The sequence below is a fragment of the Abramis brama genome (genome assembly GCF_963993115.1).
Source record: "Abramis brama genome assembly, chromosome: 8".
NCBI lineage: Eukaryota > Metazoa > Chordata > Actinopteri > Cypriniformes > Leuciscidae > Abramis > Abramis brama.
The window spans coordinates 41633571-41656315 of NC_139970.1; the positions used below are offsets into that span (position 1 = coordinate 41633571).

Genomic DNA, 22745 nt, shown 5'->3' on the forward strand with positions numbered 1-22745 from the left:
TCAAACAAGAACAAATGTAGGGCGGGACTTGATTTTGTCCATGGGGAATTGATTGGATGGTTGGGTGGTTGTGGTTTGCTATTGGACGATCTCGTGTAAGTGACAGGTTGCCCCGCCCTCACGCCAGAGGGAGGGGGAAGTTATTTTGATTAAAGATTACAAGGGCACATTAATTACATCTTTTTTATATACAGTGCAATGCATAAGTGAATACACCCATGCTAAAGTTGACTAAAAAGAGGAATAAAAAATCATATTTTGGAAATTGAACTTGGGGTACTTTCCATAAGATCATCTCTCAATGCAAATCAAACTAGCTTTTAGGCTAACTGAAATAAAATCATGCCAATCTCTAGGTATGGTGAAGGCTATGTGATGATGTGGGGCTATTTTAATTCCAAAGGCCAAGGGAACTTTATCAGGATGCATAGTATCCTAAAAATTAATTTAAAAAAAATACTTAAAAATAAAAATCTGCCTGCCTCTATGGGAATTTAACATAGGGGTGTACTCACTTATGCACCATGTATTTTAAGGAAGAACATTTATTTATTTACGATACATTATTCATTCACAAAGAAAATTGGTGTCCTTAAAGGTTGGATTTTTCCTAATTTTTTAAATTAAGGCATTAAGTTCAATTTCCAAAATATGATTTTTTATTCCTCTTTTTAGTCAACTTTAGCATGGGTGTATTCACTTATGCATTGCACTGTATAATGATGTGCACGGATGGATAGGCCTAAATCATTTATAATAAATGCTGAAATATTCTTTAAAAAACACGAATTGTCAATTTTGATTTCATGGTGACTAAGATTTTAAGAATTGTGTCAATACAGAAACTGACACAATTGAAACTGAAAAATAAAACCCACCCTCAGAAATTGTAAAGACTCAGAACTTAACCCGGTATCCACTATTTGGCTCATAAACAACATGAGAAGGCCATGACGTTGAGCTTGTTCAAATTTGTCATATATATATATATACAAGGTCTTATTTTAAAGACTATCGTTAATAATTCAAGATGAGCATGCTATATAGGCTATATAGCCTATATATGCATACATATATGATGTCTCATTAAGTTAAGCACTTAATAGAAGACATTAGAACATTTGTGAATCTATTTTTTACCATCTACTGCAAGATTAAAAACATTTATCACAGAATATGAAATATTCTTACTCTGGTGCTTTAAATACAGCGTTTGGTTGGTGTTTATTAGTCTGTGTTGCAGACTTTTCAGCAGAGTTTGAGTGCACCGAAGGGAGGCTGTTTGCTGTGTTTCGCTCCACTGCAGCTCCACCGCCCACATCCATCCTCAGTCTCCGCTTTCGGACGTCGAGAACAGAACCGGTGTTGATTTTCTCCAGGTTTCAGGTCTGACAGTAGTGACATCCACGTTTTTATTTACCGCTAATCTTCATGGGCAAGGTGTGGAGGCAGATGTACCCCCAATATACCTACTATTACCCCTACCTTCAAGCCAAGGTACGAAAATCAGTTTTACCTCTTGTTTGATATCGCTTTTGTTGATGTGACTGGTGTGTGTATCGTGTTTTATTGGATATTGTCCGTTATGGATCGAGTGACGCTGTAGTAAGTTTGTTGCGTACTTGAGATGATTTTTCGGGCGGACATTTTAAATCGTGTTTTTTATCAGATATGAACTGTCAGGTACAGATATAACCTAATCGCTGCTGTTGTGTATACAGTGCTGGTTTAAACTCTTTGTGGTCGTCGTTTTTTGGCGTTATTAAATGTTTTGTTCGTTCTCTCTGCCAGTGAATTCCTGCGACGTGACATCGCGCGCTGGCTGAAGTCTGAACTCCAGCACTTGTGTTGTTGTGATCGACTCTCTTGTGAACTTACTCATTTATCATGCTAGTTTATCCCCTTAAGTATCATTGTTGTGTTTTGTAGGACAGTATAATCATAGTTTAATTGTAAAAAGACTGAATGTGTTGTTTGTTTGTAGACAGTCATCAGTATGTGGTCGACCGATATGGTATTTCATATGGGCGATAAGGGTAACCGACATACATTACAATTACAAAAATCAAAATTGCTTAATTTTTAAATTATATATAAAAAAAATTCTCACTTATTTTATTTTTTATACTGAAAAGGTATGTTTCCAGTGGCTGATGCAGATATCTAGAGTAACGTTAGGCTGGTTGATGGTTATATTATAGATAGCCTAATTCAGAATCATAGTTAATGACATAAACTATTGTATTAAGATGTTTGATTAATATCAAATGTATTTAATTAATATTACACAATCTAATAAATACTTATTTAAAACATAAATTTCTCATATTATATATCTCTCTCCCAAATAAAAATATTTTTTTATCCATTGACAAGACTGTTAGAAATGAAAACTGTTTAAGTTTTTCGGCTACTTCATCAAAGTGGTCATTGTCCGATAATCTTTTAGATGGTGAAATAACAGCTGATTGATCAGTCTTGTTCTTCTGTCACTACTCACTATGATATTCTTTTGAATTGTGCAATCTGCTCTATTAATAGTGCAGGCAACTGAATATTTTGAGAGTGTTTGGTATTAGCCGATAACCATTCCCAGATCGTTGATGTTTTTTTAGTTTTTTTAAATTGAGTACATTTTGAGTAAATATTGTTTGAAATAAAGTGTTTTTATTCTAATGCATGCACTCTCCACTTTAGATATCACATATCAGCATCTGCCATTAAAATGATATTGGTCGACCAGTAATAAATACTGCTGTTTATCAGACATCACAGCTGATCAATACTGGGTGGAGTGTATATGCTGCCTGACTATGGATATGGTACTAATCTGGTTTCGTTTATCAAAGATCCAGTTCCTTCCAAAAACATGTCACATTGTACAAAGCTTTATGAAAGCATTGATTTATGACATAGAGGAAACATAAACCTTAACCACCAACCATTCTGTCAATCAAAGCATTGCAAAAAAACCTCACAGTTAATGCAGTGGTCACTGTTTGACCTGACTGGTTTGCCTTGTTAATATTGATGTCTGCTGACCGAGTCCTGTGAGTATCAGATCCTGAGCTTTCATGCACTTGTCTCCATTAAAGGTGAACTAAGTAACTTTTTTACCTTAACTGAACAGCTTCGGAGTCACTGGAATGGTTATATTACTTATTTCGGGTTGAATGGTGGTTGTTTTGCACCCCCCTGGTGCCCGTGAGCGGAAAATACGCACTTGCAACTTTGAGCCGGCGGGCCGCCGCGTCAGGAAGTATCGCGTGATATCAGGACTCGCGATGTAACGAATTGCTTTACGGCCAAAAGAAATCTGCTAAAATGCTGTCATTATTGCGCTCCCTCACGCTGTTCGAACCCGAATGAAGAAGACGTTTTAAAGAATGTCCCATCTGCTTTGATGTCGTTGATCTATAGCCTCTGGTGTCTGAGAATCGCCAACGAGTTTTTACAACAGTGTTGTCAAATATCTATTCCGAAGCTGTAGGGGGAGCTCTAGAAAGAAACCTGCGAGAAAAAAGCGAGAATACAGCGAAGAAATCCCGAAATTACTGAGCCCTGCTTTAAGGCCTCATATTTCACTCTTATCAAAGTCAATCTGACGTATTTATGAGGGAAACCGGATTTTATCCATCGGGAATTGTAAAAAGTGGATGTTAGATGTATTCAGGTGGTTGGAGGCGAGATGCCGAGTCATTGATGATCCAAACTTGAAAGTTGATTCAGATGCATATTGAATGCACATATTGCAAAGACAAAAGAGATTTTATAGGCTAATATGCACGGCAGAATCATGCACAATAAGACCAGAAAGATGGGAAAGTAAACAGGATCAATTTTGCTAGATGCTAGGAAGCTTGTATAGTATGTTGACTTTATGTGGGGGCCGACAGTATATACAAAAGCGTTCTGAAACTCCAAATACTGCCGTACTTATACAGGATAGAGTCCATTAACGCTTCATAAACTCTACAATGAAGTGGCCTGAAGAAATAGAGCACATTTGTAGTCCACATCATCATCCTCCTTCATCTCTTATTTTTTGTAATTAGATTTTCATTCCGTGTTCAGAAAATATCCAGCGTTTGTTTGTTGGCTGGTTTGCTATTTTTGGACACGTGCCCTTGTAGGAGCTTGGAAGTTGAGATGCTTTTGTAAGATAAGCCTTGACAGGGAAGGGAGGAATGACCTTTTTTATTATTATTACAGCAACTTGATTTCTTTCAAGGCTGGAAGCCAGCAGCTTTGTCTTCATTTGAAAGGCGGAAAGGTAGAACACATTTATATGGTGCTCTGCTACAGCTTAGCTTAGACAACAACCCAATTACAGCATGTGAGCGCATTTGATTGTGATTAGCTGTGTAATTGAAGGGTCAATCTCACAAAACCAGTCAAAAACATGTTCCCATCATATTTCACACTTATATTTAGGACCATTACGTTTTTTTTGCATTATTTTCAATCACATTTCGCGCCAAATTCAATAATGTTACGCATTTGTATTACAGCCATTTTTTTATTAGGTCTATATTAAATTCAATTATATTTTCATTGAACTGTGCAAATTGCCAACCAGGTACAAATGTCAGTATGGAAATGTAATCCGGAAAGTGTAACAGCACATACAAAATGTTACATTGAGGAGAAGGAGAAAAATGTACAGTTGTGAAGAATAAGTCTACAGCAATTTATTAACGAGTATAAGGGGAGAATACAGAATACAGATTCGCTACTGTAATGAGAATTATGGGTGAATTTGTGCTTCGTTATCATGAGAATAATGTCACAATGCAGCAAATGCAATGTATTTTTCCCTATTTAACGTGTTTTTGTGAGATTAAAATGTGCTTCCACACATTTTCATGAGAATGCATGAAATAGACTAGAAATTATGAGAAGCAACTAAACTGTAATAAATGTATTCATGTCAAATTTACAAGTCGAGGGAGACATGCTGTTGCATTATCACCAGTGGTGCATAACTGTTCATTAATAATATGAATAATAATTCAACAGCGCCAGTTTTTCCACCAGCTCTGAAGTATTTCCATGGCTTGTAGGTGGGCCGGCCGTGTCAACATAAGCCTGTGATCGAGGGGTGGGTTTTAGCACATTAACTGCCATTGGACATTACACACAGAGCCTGCAAACAAAGCCATTGTGAAAGGCCTGAAAAAGCCCTATACAATGTTTACAATACAGTCTGAAGAGTTGCCTGGCAGCGGAATGTACACAATTAACCAGCTCATTATGTGTGTGCCGAGCTGAAAGAATTCCAATTGTTCTCCTATGATAGTCATTCTGGGAACTTTTTGACATGAGGAAAATGAGGGACCAGCTCAACAATAATAACCACCATGGTGGCGAAGCACTCTGCCAAGGGCCTGTCTCACAAACACAGGCGGAGAGCTGCAAAGTCCTTCAGCTTAACTGACAAGGTCAATGAGACCCACACAGACTCGTCTGGTATTAATAGACTTACTTTGTTACTTTGTGTAAACAGGCAATTCAGTAAATGTGTAAGTAAATATGTGAAGATCGAATGGGGTAAAAAATAGTTTTGCTCAAAGGCTATTTGAGGCCTGTCGAATAGTGCCGGGTTGTGTGAATGTGTGTATATACCGAGATCTGTCAGCTGGTAGAGATTCTGCTAAAGTGGATGATATATTTGTGTGGGTATCAGTGGACTGGACTATTTTATACCATGAAATGGACAGTTCATATACTATTTTTACATGTGGAAAAGATGAAGAAACATGAGGTAAAGCTGAAGCGGCGGGCGTGACTGCAGTTCAACGTTAATATAGAATGTGTCTATTTTACAGAAAAGTTTTATGTGGTTCATTCATGTTCACCATCAGAATTAAGAGACAAAACTAATATATATATATTAGTGCTGTCAATCGATTAAAGGGGTGGTTGATTATGATTTCACTTTTCTAACTTTAGTTAGTGTGTAATGTTGCTGTTTGAGCATAAACAACATCTGCAAAGTTACAACGCTCAAAGTTCAAAGCAAAGGGAGATATTTGCTTTTAAAGAAATTGCTTTTTAAGGACTACAACAAACGGCTGGTAGAGACTACACGAGCTTCCTCCCGGGTTAGTGACATCACCAACCCTAGAATTTACATAAACCCCGCCCCCTGAACACGATTTATAGATTATCAAGACTGAATATGCAATCAATGACTAGAAGATAACTACACATAAGCTACATAAACTCATCAACTAACCATTCAGAAATGTCCTGTTGCTTCTACATGTTGTCACTTCTTCTTGAGTCTCTCCATCATTGTCTGACTCCGGTTTGAACATAAAAGGCTAAAAGATTTTGAAATTTTCAGTGCATGTCTGTGTGAGTGCAAGCTGTTGAAGCTCCGCCCCCTGTGCCGGGAGCAGCAGCTCATTTGCATTTAAAGGAACAGACACAAAACGGTGCGTTTTTGCTCACCCTAAAAAGTGACAACTTTAACATGCTATATTGAAATACACACTCTAGAGACATCAAAGACATATTTTACATCTTGTGAAAAGGGCATTATACCAGCCCTTTAAAAAAAATTTTAATTAAACGAATTAATCACACATTTTTTCTGTTATTAATCGCGATTTAAAAGTTTTAAATATTTTTATATTGTATTAATTTCACAGTTACTCTCCAAATTAATGTCGAAACAACTTGAAGACAGTATATTGTAAACATTTGTTGTAATGGCATTTTTTTTTTTTTTTGAAAAAATGAATGAAGGCCAGAATCACTGATACTATACTGGTACTGATATCTCTATGAAATTGATTTTTTTCCCTCAATTTTAACCATTAATTCTAGGCGTTCAGCATTACAGTATAATTGTGTAATAGAGTATAATCTTCACAAAAACCCCTCTATAATAAATCTCACATTTAGCTGTGCCTTTATTATACATGGGCTCAATTTTTTTCTATTGGCCCAGTCAGACCGGTTCAGGATATATACAGAAATTGAATAAAGTTATCAAACACCTCACAGTCTTCACTGCATAAATTATAAATGAAATATAGACTAATCCTTATTAAAGCTACAAAAGTTATTCAGTCAAGAGCAGTGAGTGATTTTCTCTTTTTCCTTCGTTCATTGATTTGCAGGTTTATTAGGCTGCTGTCACTTTAAGACCTGCCGCACATGACGTGGATCTGACACATTTTCTCACAACTCTTGACGTTCATTTAAGACTTAATTTCACTAATTTAAGACTATGCTTGCGAGGATACTCAACAAAAATGGGCATTTTGGCATAATTTTTGTGTGTTTTTGTCTGTTCAAGTGCTGTCTGAAAGCATAACAACAACTGACATCTTTCCCTCAGAGTTATTTACATACACTCACTTTGAGCAGATGAATATTACCAGGATGGCGGGATTATTAATGCTGCATTTGATTGTCGGGTTTTGATGCAAAAATGATACTTCATAATCATCTTTGGATATTCTCTGGAGAAATATCTCATCTGTCGTGATTGTTTAGAAATTACATGTGTGGGTTGCAGGAGCGAAATGGTGTTTTGTGTCATGCAAATAAACAAATGATATTAAAGTCATGAATTTTAGGATATCATTTTACTGAATCAAAATAATTTGGTGCAAAGCTCAGAATTTATGCGTGTAATTTATTTATCATAACACGCATAAATTCTGAGCTTTGCACCAAATTATCTTCTGGTCTGCTAATTTCTCATCTTTTTTTGAGTGGACTACTTATGAAAATAACGTATTTAAAGTCAAAGTAATATTCACTCATTTGAATGTTGCCAAATTCTTGATTTGAGATCATGTTTTTGACCAATTTGAAGTATTAGTTCCCCATGTGTCTTTTTCTAAATCTGCCAACAGCCTTGACAATGAATACATTAAATATTATGTAAAATAAGTTGTTTTAATTTCCGCATATTTGTGCACGTCTCATTAAATTACATTGGGCCCTATTTTAACGATCTGAAACGCAAGTATCAAGCGCGAAACGCAAGTAACTTTGTGGGCGGGTCTCGTGCGCTGTTGCTATTATACCGGTGGGATAAATGACTCTTGCGCCCGACGCAAATCTAAAATGGGTTGGTCTGAAGTAGCTTCATTACTCATAGGTGTGGTTTGGGCGTAACGTGAAATAAACCAATCAGAGCGTCATCTCACATTCCCTTTAAGAGCAGGCGCGCTTGTTCCATGGCGGATTGCTATTATAACGGCGGATTTGCCAGGAGCGGTTCACAGCCGAGGAGACCGACGTTCTCGTCAGGGCCGTAAAACACAGAGAAGTGACACTGAGGATGGAGAAACACACCCAAATTAGCTTCGGTTAAACAGGTAATAATTTGGGTAAATGTGTAAGCTAGATTTATGCCTATTTTTTCACATCTTCATGGACACAACAATGATTTCCCTCATGTGTTAATATTTTTCCTTGTAATAATATATGGTTTTCTAAAAATGAGAACTGCTGCTTCTGTGTAGATGAGATAAGCAAAGTGTATGTGTGTTGTGCACACGCTACATTGATTATGGCCAAGCATGCGCCCTTAAAATAGCATCTGAATAACGCGCCACTGACTTTAGACTAGGTTTCTCCCGGTCTGTGGTGGAATTGTTTTCTAAACCTGCAAAATAGCACCAGGGAACGTTTGCGCCGGAACACGCCTCCTCTTTTCGCTGAACCGCCCCCGGGAGCGCAAGTTCATTCCCTAATTTACCGACGTGCGTCTGTGGAGGGAAAAGTCCGCTGTGCGTCGGGTGCAAAATAGGAATGATACATGTGTCGGTGAACAAAGTCAATTGCACTGGGTGCAAGATACAGTAGGGCCCATTATGTCTATATCAGCATTATCTTTAGAAATAAGCATTGAAAGACACAATACTGTATAAAATAAATACTGTGCAAATAAGTGTTTATTAAATCCAGCCATTTTGTCTTCATCTTATTTGTCTTCATTTTAATTCTACATTATATTGGCCCCCTACTCACCTATACGATTCCTATACGCAGTTTCGGATTTTGATTTAAATAATTTCCAGGTCTGGAAATGAAAAATATATATATTTGTGTCTGTCTATTGCCCCTATTGAGTTTTCTAAAACATAAAAATTAAAAATTTCAAAAAATAGTGTTTTCATGCCAAAAGTTTAGCGATCATTTAGTGATTTTCGAGCACGACTGAATGAATTAAGTTGCACATTTTCATTATGCATAACTGTAATGTACTATTTTTGAAACGTAGTAGGCAGTGTACAGTGCACACTGTTTAGTATTCAGCAAGTAGTAAGCTTGTGTTTCAATCCAACCAGTCCTGCACACATCCACACTCTCGCTCTCTTGTTCTGTCACTGACTCGCCGTGTGAAAGAGGCGTCTTCCTGTGCGACAGACACACACACACATGTAAACACGCTGCTTTCGTAGTGCCGTGACGAACTCGAAGCTGTCGCTGTTGACGACCACAATGTGGCCCCCGTTAAGAAGATGGGGCCCTCGGTTGGAGCCCGACGGCAGAGGCAGGAAGGTATGTAGTCAACACTGTTTCAACAGCGCAGAAATTGCAACATTTAATTTGTACTTTGCAAATGGACCGAGGCAGAACGAGATTCTCTGGGAGGAAGTCAACGGGCTGAGATGTCTCTCCATTACAAGGGAGAATGTCGAGAATGTGGTCTGGGCAAGCTCGCTTCTACGTGTCGCTTTTTAGAGTTGCATTGGAGTTCAAAAGCTTCTCCATGTGTGTTATAGGCACAGTTGCATCAGTACAGAAAGAGGCCGTGTGCATGTACGTTTTGCATGGGTTTATGCACATGCATGTTGGCAGGTTACAGTGTGATTTGTAGCTCTGATAGCCTGTGGGGGAGGCTAGCGCTTTCCTCTTCATTTGTTTTCTCTGCACATTCAGCACGGACAGCTGTACCATGTCAAGCAGGGAGACTTTAGGACTGATTTGTGGGCTGCTTTCCTGTAGGCTTTTCAAGCTCCTCTAGATCTTGGCTATTATAAACTATAGCGGTTCTTAACTGGCTTTGTTTCTGGACTGTTGTTTACCTTGCAATGTCAACAAAAATGTCCCGAAATAGACCTAAGTCACTTTCTTAATACATTCTCCTGGTCGTATTGTGCACGATATTCCCAAAGGAATAGGGAAAACAGCAGTACGTTTGCCATTTTGTAGATATATTTAAAGATGGCCATCTTTAAGCATGAAGAAGAGTGGAATATGCGCAAGAATAATAAGCTATAATATGAAACTCACCCAGAAATTACAAACAGATTTTTTATCGCTCTTAAAACTAGATTTGATCAAGTCTACACCAGATGTCGTAGAGGTCATACAAGTTTGACTCATGCTTTTTTTGCTTAAAGGTGAAGACCCAACTTTATGCATGTTTTGTAAGATTCCCCTCTCTGTTAAACATATTTTATTAGATTGTCCTGGACTTAATACAAGTAGAATGCTCTTTTATGAAGTTACCTCACTTAAGGACTTATTTAGTAAGATTATGCCTGAAAAGGTTTTGGATTTTTTATCATATGTTCATTTAAAAAATCTTCTATAATATGTTTGTTTGGTTTTTATTTTATTTATATGATATTTGTATTTTTGTAAATAAATAAGCTTTCAAATGATGTATGGTTTGTTAGGATAGGACAATATTTGGTCGAGATGCAACTATTGAAAATCTGGAATCTGAGGGTGCAAAAAAATCAAAACATTGAGAAAATCTCCTTTAAAGTTGTTCATTTATGTTCACGATTGTGCTGCATTCACTCACAAAAATAAATGTTTTATATATTTACGGTAGGAAATTTACTAAATATCTTCATTGAACATGATCTTTACTTAATATCCTAATGATTTTTGGCATTAAAAAAAAAACGATAATTTTGACCCATACAATGTATTGTTGGCGATTTTATCGCTCTTAAAACTAGACTTGATCAAGTCTACACCAGATGTCGTAGAGGTCATACAAGTTTGACTCATGCTTTTTTTGCTTAAAGGTGAAGACCCAACTTTATGCATGTTTTGTAAGATTCCCCTCTCTGTTAAACATATTTTATTAGATTGTCCTGGACTTAATACAAGTAGAATGCTCTTTTATGAAGTTATACCTCACTTAAGGACTTATTTAGTAAGATTATGCTTTGGATTTTTTATCATATGTTAATTTAAAAAATCTTCTATAATATGTTTGTTTGGTTTTTATTTTATTTATATGATATTTGTATTTTTGTAATTGAATTTTTGCCATGAAAATAGCTTTGAATGCTGACATGGCACTAAATAAATCAATCTGAATCCGAATCTGAATTAAGCATGACTGTTTGGATTTATATGAAATGGTAACACTTTTCAGTATAAAAGTCCATTTGTAACTAACTAAGGTTAATAAAAGTATTGCTCATTGTTAATTTCAACATTTACTAATACATCTTTACATTTGAAAGTTGGATCTCAACATTAGTTCATGCACTATATGAACTAACATTGAATGATCAAGGTATAATTAATATACATATTTATATTTAAAAGGTACAGTACAATTTCATGGTTCAGTACTTTTTAAATTTTTTGTAATAAAGTTCAAAACTATTTTATTTTTTATGTTTGTTTTCGTTCAGTATCCATTTTAAAAACTTTCGGTTGATTAATCGGGTCCAACCTAGTTATCGGTCGACCTCCAATCAAGACCTTTTATTTCAGCCCTTGGTATGTATCGCTCACTTTGTTTTAGGGCTGTGCAATTAATCGTATTTAGATTTTGGCTTCCAACGATTATGAGAACAAGATAATCTTTCGTTTACACACTTTCGTTCCTCCCTAAGCCCTAACTTAACTGCTTTGTATCAGTAGAAACCCGGTAGTATTTTCGAATGACCGTGCTTCCTTCCCTCATGTCCCCCTGAGACGAGAGATTTCTGTATTGTGTGTCTGGAAAAAAACCTCAGATGACGCAAAAATCATCATTTAGCTCATCAGAGGCTTTTTTGTCCAGAGGTGAGAGACTCCAGCCAGTAGGAGGAGCTCGTTCCGCATGTCTTCAACCCGCCCATAGGGGGATCTCACGATAAAACGCCGTCTTTTCAGTTTCCAGTCGACTAGTAGCCTAGCTGTATCATTTCTTCCGACACTGCCCTCTGTAACCGGTAGGCGTGGCTTGGGAGTGTCCTCGTAGGGCAGCGAAGCAAGTGCATTCTGGGAGTTGTTGTCTTTCATCCACATGAGCCAAAAATACATTCTCTGGCTTTTCTCAGTCTAGAAGGCACCAACTTCTAAAATAATTTCACATTTCTACTACATAAATGACCCAATTTAAATACACATTTTCTGTTTCAATGGTGAAATATCCCTTTAAAAGCGGATTAAGCTGCAAAAGAGACGCTGTTCCCTCGGCGCGGTCCGAGACTGGGGCGAAACGCTCATAAGCAAAGTATACCGAGGGCGTTCAGATACGCGCCTGAACCGTCAAATAACCGAATACACACAAATATGTCGAAATGCCATTTTGGTAATTATCCTTGTAAACAGTCGGTTATGTCTTAAGTCAATACAAACATTTGAGAAAGCGTGTTTGAAACGTGTGTGTAACAGTATATTGGATCCGTGCAGCTCTACTGCTGCAGTCATTAATGTTAGTCAAACAAGATAAAATCACTCACTGCTCTTGAATGAATAACTTTTGTATAGTTTTAAATAAGTATTAGTCTAATCAGATGTAAAATAACACTGCTGTATTCCATTTATTTTTCTCTGAATGCCACATCTTCCTGAAAAACCTAAAGCAATGTTCATTTAATTAGTATTTTTGATCTGTTGTATTTTTTTTTTTTTGTCGGTTTTGTTTGCAATTAGTTTCTTTGCTCTTAATTTATTGCTTACTGTTTACTTGTATTCTGTAACTCTTTTGATGACTTTTTACTTTAATTAATCTGCTGAATCTGCTGTTCTTTTACATTTAGAATGATTTGTACTATGAACTATATCTTTATCGTTATCAGCCTTGGTGTGAATGGGCCTTTACAGTGATAAAAATGAAAGGTTAAGCTTACCAATCTCTATTTAAAAATTAGCTTTTTATTTTTTATTACAAAAAATATATATTTTTAACACAACGGCACCCTAAGCACTAAATACACTTACGTTTTTTTTAACACTTTTTTTTTTTTTGCACAAGGTATTTTTGCATGTTTAAAGTCTAGTATGAACACCCCTTTCCTCACTCTCCCTTTGTCCTTTCGTTTAATTTTGCACTCTGACCCTTTGTTTTTGCTGAATCAGCCCTTTCCGTCTCCTCATTTGCCCGTGACATGCTGGCATTACCCATACAAACACGTACACAGCAGAGGGAAAGGTGCCACAGGTCACTGTCATGACCCAGAGTGTCCTCTTGAGTGTAGAAAACCACAGTATTACACTCCTACGTCACAATTTAGACATGTCCGTATCAATTTGACTGTTTTGAAAACATTCAGATGCATGGAAATATTAGCAGAATGCTTTACGTTGTAAACAATTGCATTTCCCTATATGCATGATTATACAGCCTTATACTGTTCATTTTGATGCATTGTGTGTGTGAGTGTGAGTGTGTGTGAAAACCACATATTAGCTGAATATTGAATATTCACCTCTGAGACAGTAAATGCAAATATCTAACAGCTGCTGAAATGTCTGCAGAGACATTAAACTAATCACAAGTTTGGCCTAGAATTGAACATTATTATGTACACTTTCTGAGAGAAAACTCTTGCAATTGAAAGCTGCAATTATATTTGATCAAAAATACAGTAAAATCAGTAATACTGTGAAATATTATTATTTAGGGATATAACTCTTTTTCTATGTGAATATATTTTAAAATGTAATTTATTCCTGTGGTCAAAGCTGACTTTTTCAGTGTCACATGATCCTTCAAAAATCATTCTAATATGTGACCCTGGACCACAAAAGCAGTCACGAGTCGCACGGGTATATTTGTGGCAATAGCCAACAATACATTGTATGGGTCAAAATTATCCATTTTTCTTTTTTATGCCAAAAATCATTAGGATATTAAGTAAAGATCATGTTCCATGAAGATATTTTGTAAATTTCCTACCGTAAATATATAAAACATTTATTTTTGTGAGTGAATGCATCACAATCGTGAACATAAATGAACAACTTTAAAGGAGATTTTCTCAATGTTTTGATTTTTTTGCACCCTCAGATTCCAGATTTACAATAGTTGTATCTCGACCAAATATTGTCCTATCCTAACAAACCATACATCAATGGAAAGCTTATTAATTCAGCTTTCATATGATGTATACATCTCAATTTAAAAAAATTGACCTATGTGACTGGTTTTGTGGTCCAGGGTCACATTTGATGATTTGAAACATTTTTTTGAAAACATTTTTATTATCAATGTTGCTGCTTTATATTTTTTGTGGGAACTGATACATTTTCTTTCAGGATTCTTTAATGAATAGAAAGCTCAAAATAACAACATTTACTTGGAACATAATTATTAAATCTTACCAACCACAAACTGTTGAATAGTGTATGTCAAATATGAATACAGTGACCTTTTTGCGGCATATTTTTCTGGGGCATTTTTGTCTCTTTCTGTGCAAATGTTTTTTTATTTATTTTTTTATAATCAATTTCTGAAGCCTCATGCTTTGATGAAAGATTGTAATCCGTGGCTTGTATTGACCTGCTCATGTTTGCTCTGTCCTGAATAGCAGATGTTTTCTAGTCACATTTATTTATTTTTCCTTCACAAAAAGGAAAAGGATCGGATCCAAGGGCAAAGATCTCGTGCTCTCTGCGGGATTGTAAATGACCTATTTACATTCTAACTATCCGACGTAAACTGCTGTCGAAGCACGATCAGGCGTAGCTGGGGATTATTGATACCACAAGGTGTTTTCGGTGCTTCTAAGATCACATTTAAATTCAAAACGGCAGACTGAAATCGAAAACTGATGAGCTCAGGGGAAGTTATTTAAGAAGACAACAGGAAATGCAGTGTTTAGGTGTGAAGATGTGCTTTACATTCAGAGAGATGCAGAAAGACACGACTGTGTATTTGAAGGAGTTAAAAATTTATTTCTTTTTGTGTATAAATTGAACAGTTGCACTTGCAGCAGATATAGTGAAGCTATACTACTCATCACACACGTTCCTTGTTTAAAAGCATCCCATGATGCACCTCAGGAAGTTGTTTTATGAATGTCCAGAGCAAGCAGCTTAATCAGGAAGTTAATGAAGTGATAATTATGTAAATGTGGACCTTGAAATGCAATGTAAGTCGCTTTGGTTAAAAGCGTCTGCCAAATGCATGAATGTAAATGTCAAATGTAATGAATGTCAAATTCCTCCCTCAGATATCAGACCGATTATTAATCGATACATATTAAATAAGTGCCAAGAAGAGTGGAATATGTGCAAGAATAATAAGCCAAATGTGACCCTGGACCACAAAACCAGTCACATGGGTCAATGTTTTGAAATTGAGATGTATTGATCAACTGAAAGCTGAATTAATAAGCCAATATTTGGTCGAGATACAACTATTGTAAATCTGGAATCTGAGGGTGCAAAAAAATCTAAACATTGAGAAAATCTCCTTTAAAGTTGTTCATTTATGTTGGCGATTGTGCTGCATTCACTCACAAAAATAAATGTTTTATATATTTACAGTAGGAAATTTACTAAATATCTTCATTGAACATGATCTTTACTTAATATCCTAATGATTTTTGGCATAAAAAAAATCGATAATTTTGACCCATACAATGTATTGTTGGCTATTTTATCGCTCTTAAAACTAGACTTGATCAAGTCTACACCAGATGTCGTAGAGGTCATACAAGTTCATACAAGTTTGACTCATGCTTTTTTTGCTTAAAGGTGAAGACCCAACTTTATGCATGTTTTGTAAGATTCCCCTCTCTGTTAAACATATTTTATTAGATTGTCCTGGACTTAATACAAGTAGAATGCTATTTTATGAAGTTATACCTCACTTAAGGACTTATTTAGTAAGATTATGCTTTGGATTTTTTATCATATGTTAATTTAAAAAATCTTCTATAATATGACTTTTTTTATTGTTTTTATTGTATTTATATGATATTTGTATTTGTGTAATTGAATTTTTGCCATGAAAATAGATTTGAATGCTGACATGGCACTAAATAAATCAATCTGAATCTGAATCCAGAGCGAGCAGAGCTGGAATTATTTTTAATTCTATTATTTTAAAACGGGTTTAAATTAAGTATTGAGCCAGGGCCGTTTCTGACCCTTTCAAAACTTAAAAAGCAACATTTCTAAGCATTGATTCGATACTTAAATTATTTTTCTTTTTTTAAACAAGTTCTCTTTCAGTTTACTTTCTATAGAGATATTTATTTAAATATAATAAATTATTATTGTTTATTTTTTTTATATAAAAACACAGCAGCATTATTTCTTCAACAATACAGTTATTTTTGTTTATTTCACTTTCAATAATGCAACAGTAGCCTATTTTTTCAGTAAAAATTAAAATTAAAACAATTAAATTATGCCATGGCCAAGCATATATTAAATTATTGTTCTGTAATTAAATTAACGAAAACAAAAAATCACCTTTTAGTTACGCAAATATGAATTGAGTAAACCTTGCCATATAATTCTGTGAACGAAACCTTTCTAGTATGTTTTAAACTTTTCAAATTCATTTTACTGGATATAATACAGCTAACATATTGATTTAATATTACATATTGATTTAATATGATTATTTAAAAAAAACATTTCATATTAGATAGCCTAGATGTTGGTATATTATTATATAATATGATTTTATGATTATGATTTTATGATTTTATTTCCACATGTCAATTGAACACTTGTTTTCTGGACAAATATTTGTTTGTTGTTTTGTTTTTGTTTGGTAACCGACCCAACACTTGCGTATTTTGCTGTTGCTGTCATACATTTTGTTTTTTTTTATATATATATATGTTTCACCACAGACCTTATTTCGGCCATTTAACCAAAAACCCATTGACTTCGGGTTGGTGGAGCCGCAAGTGCTAAAATGCAAACTCGTTTCTGCGTTTTACAAATCTACGTCATCCCTGAACCAGTTTATTCAGCTGGATATCAAAGACTTGACATCAGCAGCACAGAAACATGAAAACATTGATTTGCTTGGAAACAGATTTAGATTTTAATGCTGAGGACAGTTTTGTGTTTTATGCATTTGAACTTTAACGTCATCAGACATGGCTTAATTTATTTATTTTTTATTTCATTTTTTAGGCAGATTTAGATTAGATGTGAACCAGTGGATTGGAGAAATGTTAAAGTCATATTCAGAATTCTTATTTTTTCATATGGATTGTTTATTTCATTCCCAAGCCCATATTATATTTTCATAGGATTAAGTTTGGTATTGTTTCTGGTAGAATAGAATAATAATAATCAATTTCAAATAATAGAGTTTTATTTAAATAGCACCTTTAATATATATTATACAATTAAATGTAATTTGTATATATATATAATTTAATATATAGTGTGTGTGTGTGTGTATGTGTATATATATATTTTGAATATATGTTTTATATATATATATATATATATACTGTATATATATATACATTTTCATTTATTATACATTACATTAAGCGTAATTTAATGCAATTATTTTTATAATTTATTTTGTTTTTATTATATGCAAAATTATTCAATGAAATCAGTTACAAAAAGTAAAACATTGATAGGGGGAACTGTGTTTAATTGTCAATGCAAAAAAGTATCTTATTAATGGTCCTAAAAGTATTCTTCATTTTCTTTATGTAAAATAATATAATTTCTGATTTCTTCCTACTTTTTTGAAAGGTTAAGTGTGACCTGAACATGTTTCCCGCGGGATTTACTCCTCCTACACCCATCGAGGAGAGTCGGCTTACATGTTGTAGCTCTTCCTGGAGTCAGAAAACACAGAAAAGCAAAAAAAAAAATCCCCTTTTTTTAGAATATATATCCATCTATATTTCATCGGCATTGATTTTTATGTCATACAAACTCAGTTTTGGCTTCTCATGTTTAAACACAGCGTTAAATCTGTCCATATAGCACATATGAAATTGTAAAACCACAAAACCTGATGGCCTCACTCAGGAATGTGAAGTATGTGAGCCAAAGGAAACCAAGAGAAAAGCAAGAGAAAGGGGGGGTGAATGTAATGTCAAATCCTCTCGCTCTGAAACTGGGTTGTTGTGCACTGTACACAGTGCATGTAAATGCACGCATGCACACTTAACATGCAATCTGCATTGTTATCCGAGTGCAGAGGCTGTTTGTGAGGTTTGTAAGCGTTGTTTGTGTGCACATCTCCCCCCCCTTTAAAGAGAGCGCAGTGGTTTCTTCCATAGTGGGAGGTGTAGTTTTGTGGAGAAGTCACCGCAGATCAATGAACTGAGCGAAACAGACGGGCTGGGCAAGCCGACTACACCGAGCGTTCGTGGGATATATGTCTCTCCTTCCGCAAGACTTAATATTTCTCCCCCTATGCGACGATTCGGTCTTAAATATACGTCTGTAAGTGAGACTATATGACAGCACTGCTCGGTCTCTATGGTTTATAGAGCCACAAACACAACTTTACCCTCCTGGATAGGCAAGAACATACGAGATAGAAGCATTTGGTAGACATTTATTCATCCGTCAGGGGGATATTCGGCTGTTGAGGATGATTTTTGCAAATTCTGGACACACAGTGAGGACGTCGTATAATCGTAAACAGGTAAACCTCTTATTTCACTTTAATTGTGGCCCAAAGTGTGGCTTTGGAGTGTATATGTGTTTGTGGAAACTGTTTCGGTGCATTTTGCACTTTTATTGTTGTAGTGATAATAATAACAATAACCAAAATGCATTTTAATCCAGGCAGGACTCGACGGATGAAAGACTGATAGTGCCCAAAAGCAGCACTTCCATGAAACTAATCCATAAAGAATAGCTGTCATTCGTGCCCTTCCAATCAAACGCTCGCCACTGATGGGTGTGTTTTTGTTGTGTTAGCTTTTAATTTTATTGTGTTATTGCATCGGCTCATTCACAATTTTAACACCCCCACCTTCCAGAATCAAACCCGTCCCACGAGTTTAAAAATAGGCCTCTATTTGAACAAGTTTTTACGTGTCTCATGTACGTCACTGCATTTTGCTCTGATGGGAATATACATTCACAGCCCTGCCCGCTCTGATGTGTGTGTGTGTTTGGTTTCAGTGGTTAATCTACTTTACCGGCCTGTAATGGTCAAAAGTCACAGTGCTGAATTAATGCACCTTCTGTGTTCTCATATTGACACTGTTCGTTAAAGCCTTCTCTAATCTCATCCCATGCATTTCACACGCACCACCTATCTTCAACACGTCCAAGTCGTATTTAAGCCTTATTTGGAGATTGTGCATAAAGAAAATGACAAATTTCAAAACATTTTGGTGGAAATGGATTAATCCCTCGGTTGTTGAGGATGATATTTTGCAAATTCTGGCCCAAGTGAGGACGTCACATAATTGTAAATGGGTAAAAAAATCTTATTTGACTTTAATTGTGGCCCTCATAGTTACATGTTCTTTGAAGTGCGGTTTTAAAGTCTTTTTGGGTGAAACCTGCAAATAAAAGTCATATTTCAGCTGGATTTCTGGCTTTTGCATAAAGAATATGACAAATTTTCATGACATTTCCCTCTCAAATTCTCATTACTTTAATGCTAAACCAAAAACTATATATATATATATATAGAGAGAGAGAGAGAGAGAGAGAGAACATTTATATTTATTTCTATTTTATGCAATTATATGTTGTAACTCATTTAAATGATTATTATTATTATTTTTTACTGTAATGCATCAAAACATTAACATATCACATTCCTCACAATTAAAGAATAATGGGAATTGGTCAAAGTCAAATGTCTGCATTACGGTAATGAGAATTTTGGCCAAAAAAAATGTCTCAACTTCTCATGAAAATAAAATAAAATCACAATGCCTTTAATTTAATACTGTTTTTAATCTGATTTCGGGGTCAGATGTGTTTCATGTGATCCGTAACTCTTTGCGGTCGGTGTAGATTGCTTTAGGTGACCTTGTCACATCAGCGCATCGTGTTGGGATCAGATAGTGCCGCTGTTTGGAGTTGCATTATCTTGCGAATCGCATGCTTTTATTGCGTCTCCTAATGATGAAATTTGATTTATCAGCAGAAGAGATTGACCTCTTGATAGAAGAGGAAGGAGGCTTGGAAGAGGAAGGGCTTGGTGTATGCGCTCAAGAGGATTATGCATATATTCATAGGCCCGTTCAGCAGCCGAGCGGGATCTCTCGCAGGGTGAGGCCGGTTACTGGAAGTCGTCAGTGTATTTCCAGCACGGATATGATGGGCTGACTAGGTCTGCGGTTCTCTGATAAGAAGCCAGTCTCTCCCTGCAGAGCTGAATGGTCAAACAGATGCGAGATACAAAACAAGCTTTGAGTTCCTAAGAAAAGCCCGTTCCGCTCTGGGAATGTGTGTGTTTCAGTCAGGCCGGAGGACCTTCGAGGGGAAACACTGGTTTCTCGTCCCTCAAAGATGTTCTTTGTCCACTTGTTTGCGCCTCATTTCCTGTTTCTCCAATGCAAAGATCAGATGAGTGGTCTTGTTTTGTTTTTGAGGTCTGTCCTGAAATCCTGTTTTCTTGGAAAGCGCGTGTTTGTGGTGCTGTCCGATGTATGTTTCTTAATTCGAAAATAAAAGCTACTTTATTTTTGCATGAATAGGATGTGATTCTGCTAAAACTATTCATCCTGCGAGCATTTAAAGAGATTAGCACGCTTCAAGGACTTCCCGCTTGACCGGCAACGTGACTAACTGTGCTGTTTTCCAGAGTATCCTCTCAGAACACTTGACTAATAGCATAAAGTCATTGTGCTTTACAGGATGACGAGTTTATTTTCATCTGAAGTAAAACCAGGGGCATTTTATTTCCCAAGGCCGGAGAAGCAGTGCCTTCTCAGAATCAGCCGTACACAAAGCAAAAGCAATATTCTGTAATGTCATATTCGATAGTATTTTAACTACCCCTTTTTTTTTTCACTGACACAAACAAATAAAGCCTTCCTTTAGCTTGTTATATTTTCATTAAGCTCCAAAAGCACGACTTGAATGGAGAAATGGAGTGACCGGATGTGCTTTTTACTTTGGTATTGTTGTGTAAGAAATGCTTTAAAACTTGAACTTCATTTAAACTTGAGAATGAACTTTGGTGTGACTTAATTAGGCATTAAAATGCATAGGATTGGTTAGCTTGTTGATTGTGTAAAGCTGTCGTTCCTTATGCCTTTAAGCCAGAAAATATGTGAAAGCATGCATTTAAATTGGACTAAAACACCTGAACACAAAGAGACTTTGCTGCCTAATTTCAGACGTCAAAACATGCCACTTTTAGAAAGAGAAGCTTTAATTGCCCTGTTAAATGTTCAGTATCGGTAGTGTTGGAGGAATTCATATCAAGGCAGATTTAGTGACCTTTAATAATCCACCGCCTTCTTTTTAAACTTGAGCTTGTCTTATTTATCCAGTCTTGTGGTTTCGCCTATACGCAGCTGCATTGGACAATGGCATAAAGAGCGGCCAAAGGGTTTCCAGGCCATTTCAATAGGACATTGACTCTATCCTGACCCCTAAATGCTGTCTTTGTTGTGTAGACCTTTAATGAAATGATATTTTGTTCGGCACTACTGGATTTCATGGAGCTCAGATCTGTGCTTTTCAGCACCTGCCAATCTTGGGGATTTTCACTGCTGTCTCTGCCTTTGTGGGGGAATTAAAGGTGCAGGAAGCAATTTTTGAAAAACGCCATTGAAAAGTGGATCGGACCGAGCACCGAAACACACATGTAGCCAATCAGCAGTAAGGGGCGTGTCCACTCGTGATAGGGGATGAGAGAGAGAGTGAGCCAATCAGCAGTAAGGGGCGCGTCCACTCATGAGAGGGGAGGAGAGAGAGTGAGCCAATCAACAGTAAGGGGCGTGTCCACTCATGAGAGGGGAGGAGAGAGAGAGAGCCAATCAGCAGTAAGGGGCGTGTCCACTCATATAGGGGAGGAGAGAGAGTGAGCCAATCAGCAGTAAGGGGCGTGTCCACTCATGATATGGGAGGAGAGAGAGCTCAGTGCAAAAGACAGACATTAGCAGAACGACTACAGAAAATACGAAAGAGGAAAAGGCCAGGGGAATATAACTTTAAAAAGAAGGGTTACGATCAGGCAAGACCTAGTTAATATCGGAGAAGTGCTGGAGAGACCTTAAGGAGCGGGAAGGCCTAAAAACGGACGCAGAGGTTGCTTTATATAACTTAAGATATGCTGTCTTTTGCTTGAAATCACCCATGTGTCATCTTCGCTTGTTTTTTTATTTGCATTATTATTATTATTATTATTATTATTATTATTATTGTTATAAGCCTGGAACGTGTAAACCTCCTCCATCGCCCATTTCAAGCATCGGCTCCTAACGTGTGTCCGAAAAGTGAGATAACACTCCTAATATATGGCTTTTCTTTCGGTTCCCCTTTTAGTGATCACTATGACCCTTTAATCTTCTCACATTTGTAATATATTAGGGACCTGTTCTTGAAAACCATGTTTGTTTGTTTTTGATGGAAGGGATTAGGGATGGCGAAAACTAAACATTTTCTTG

General features: G+C 36.2%; 1 protein-coding gene across 3 annotated transcripts in view; it reads left to right on the top strand.

Annotated features, from left to right (window-relative positions):
* The first annotated feature begins 1229 nt into the window (after nt 1-1229).
* rbms1b (RNA binding motif, single stranded interacting protein 1b) overlaps nt 1230-22745 on the top strand; it is a 76952-nt gene continuing 55436 nt past the window's right edge. Inside the window, exon 1 of one of the 3 annotated variants that reach the window (XM_084121592.1) lies at nt 1230-1497. In XM_084121592.1, coding sequence (XP_083977718.1) covers nt 1432-1497 — 66 coding nt within the window. In that variant the 5' untranslated portion in view covers nt 1230-1431. Of the gene's footprint in view, nt 1498-9372; nt 9532-18292; nt 18806-22745 lie in introns of those variants that run through there. The other 2 variants (XM_084121593.1, XM_084121594.1) reach the window with 2 other exon arrangements.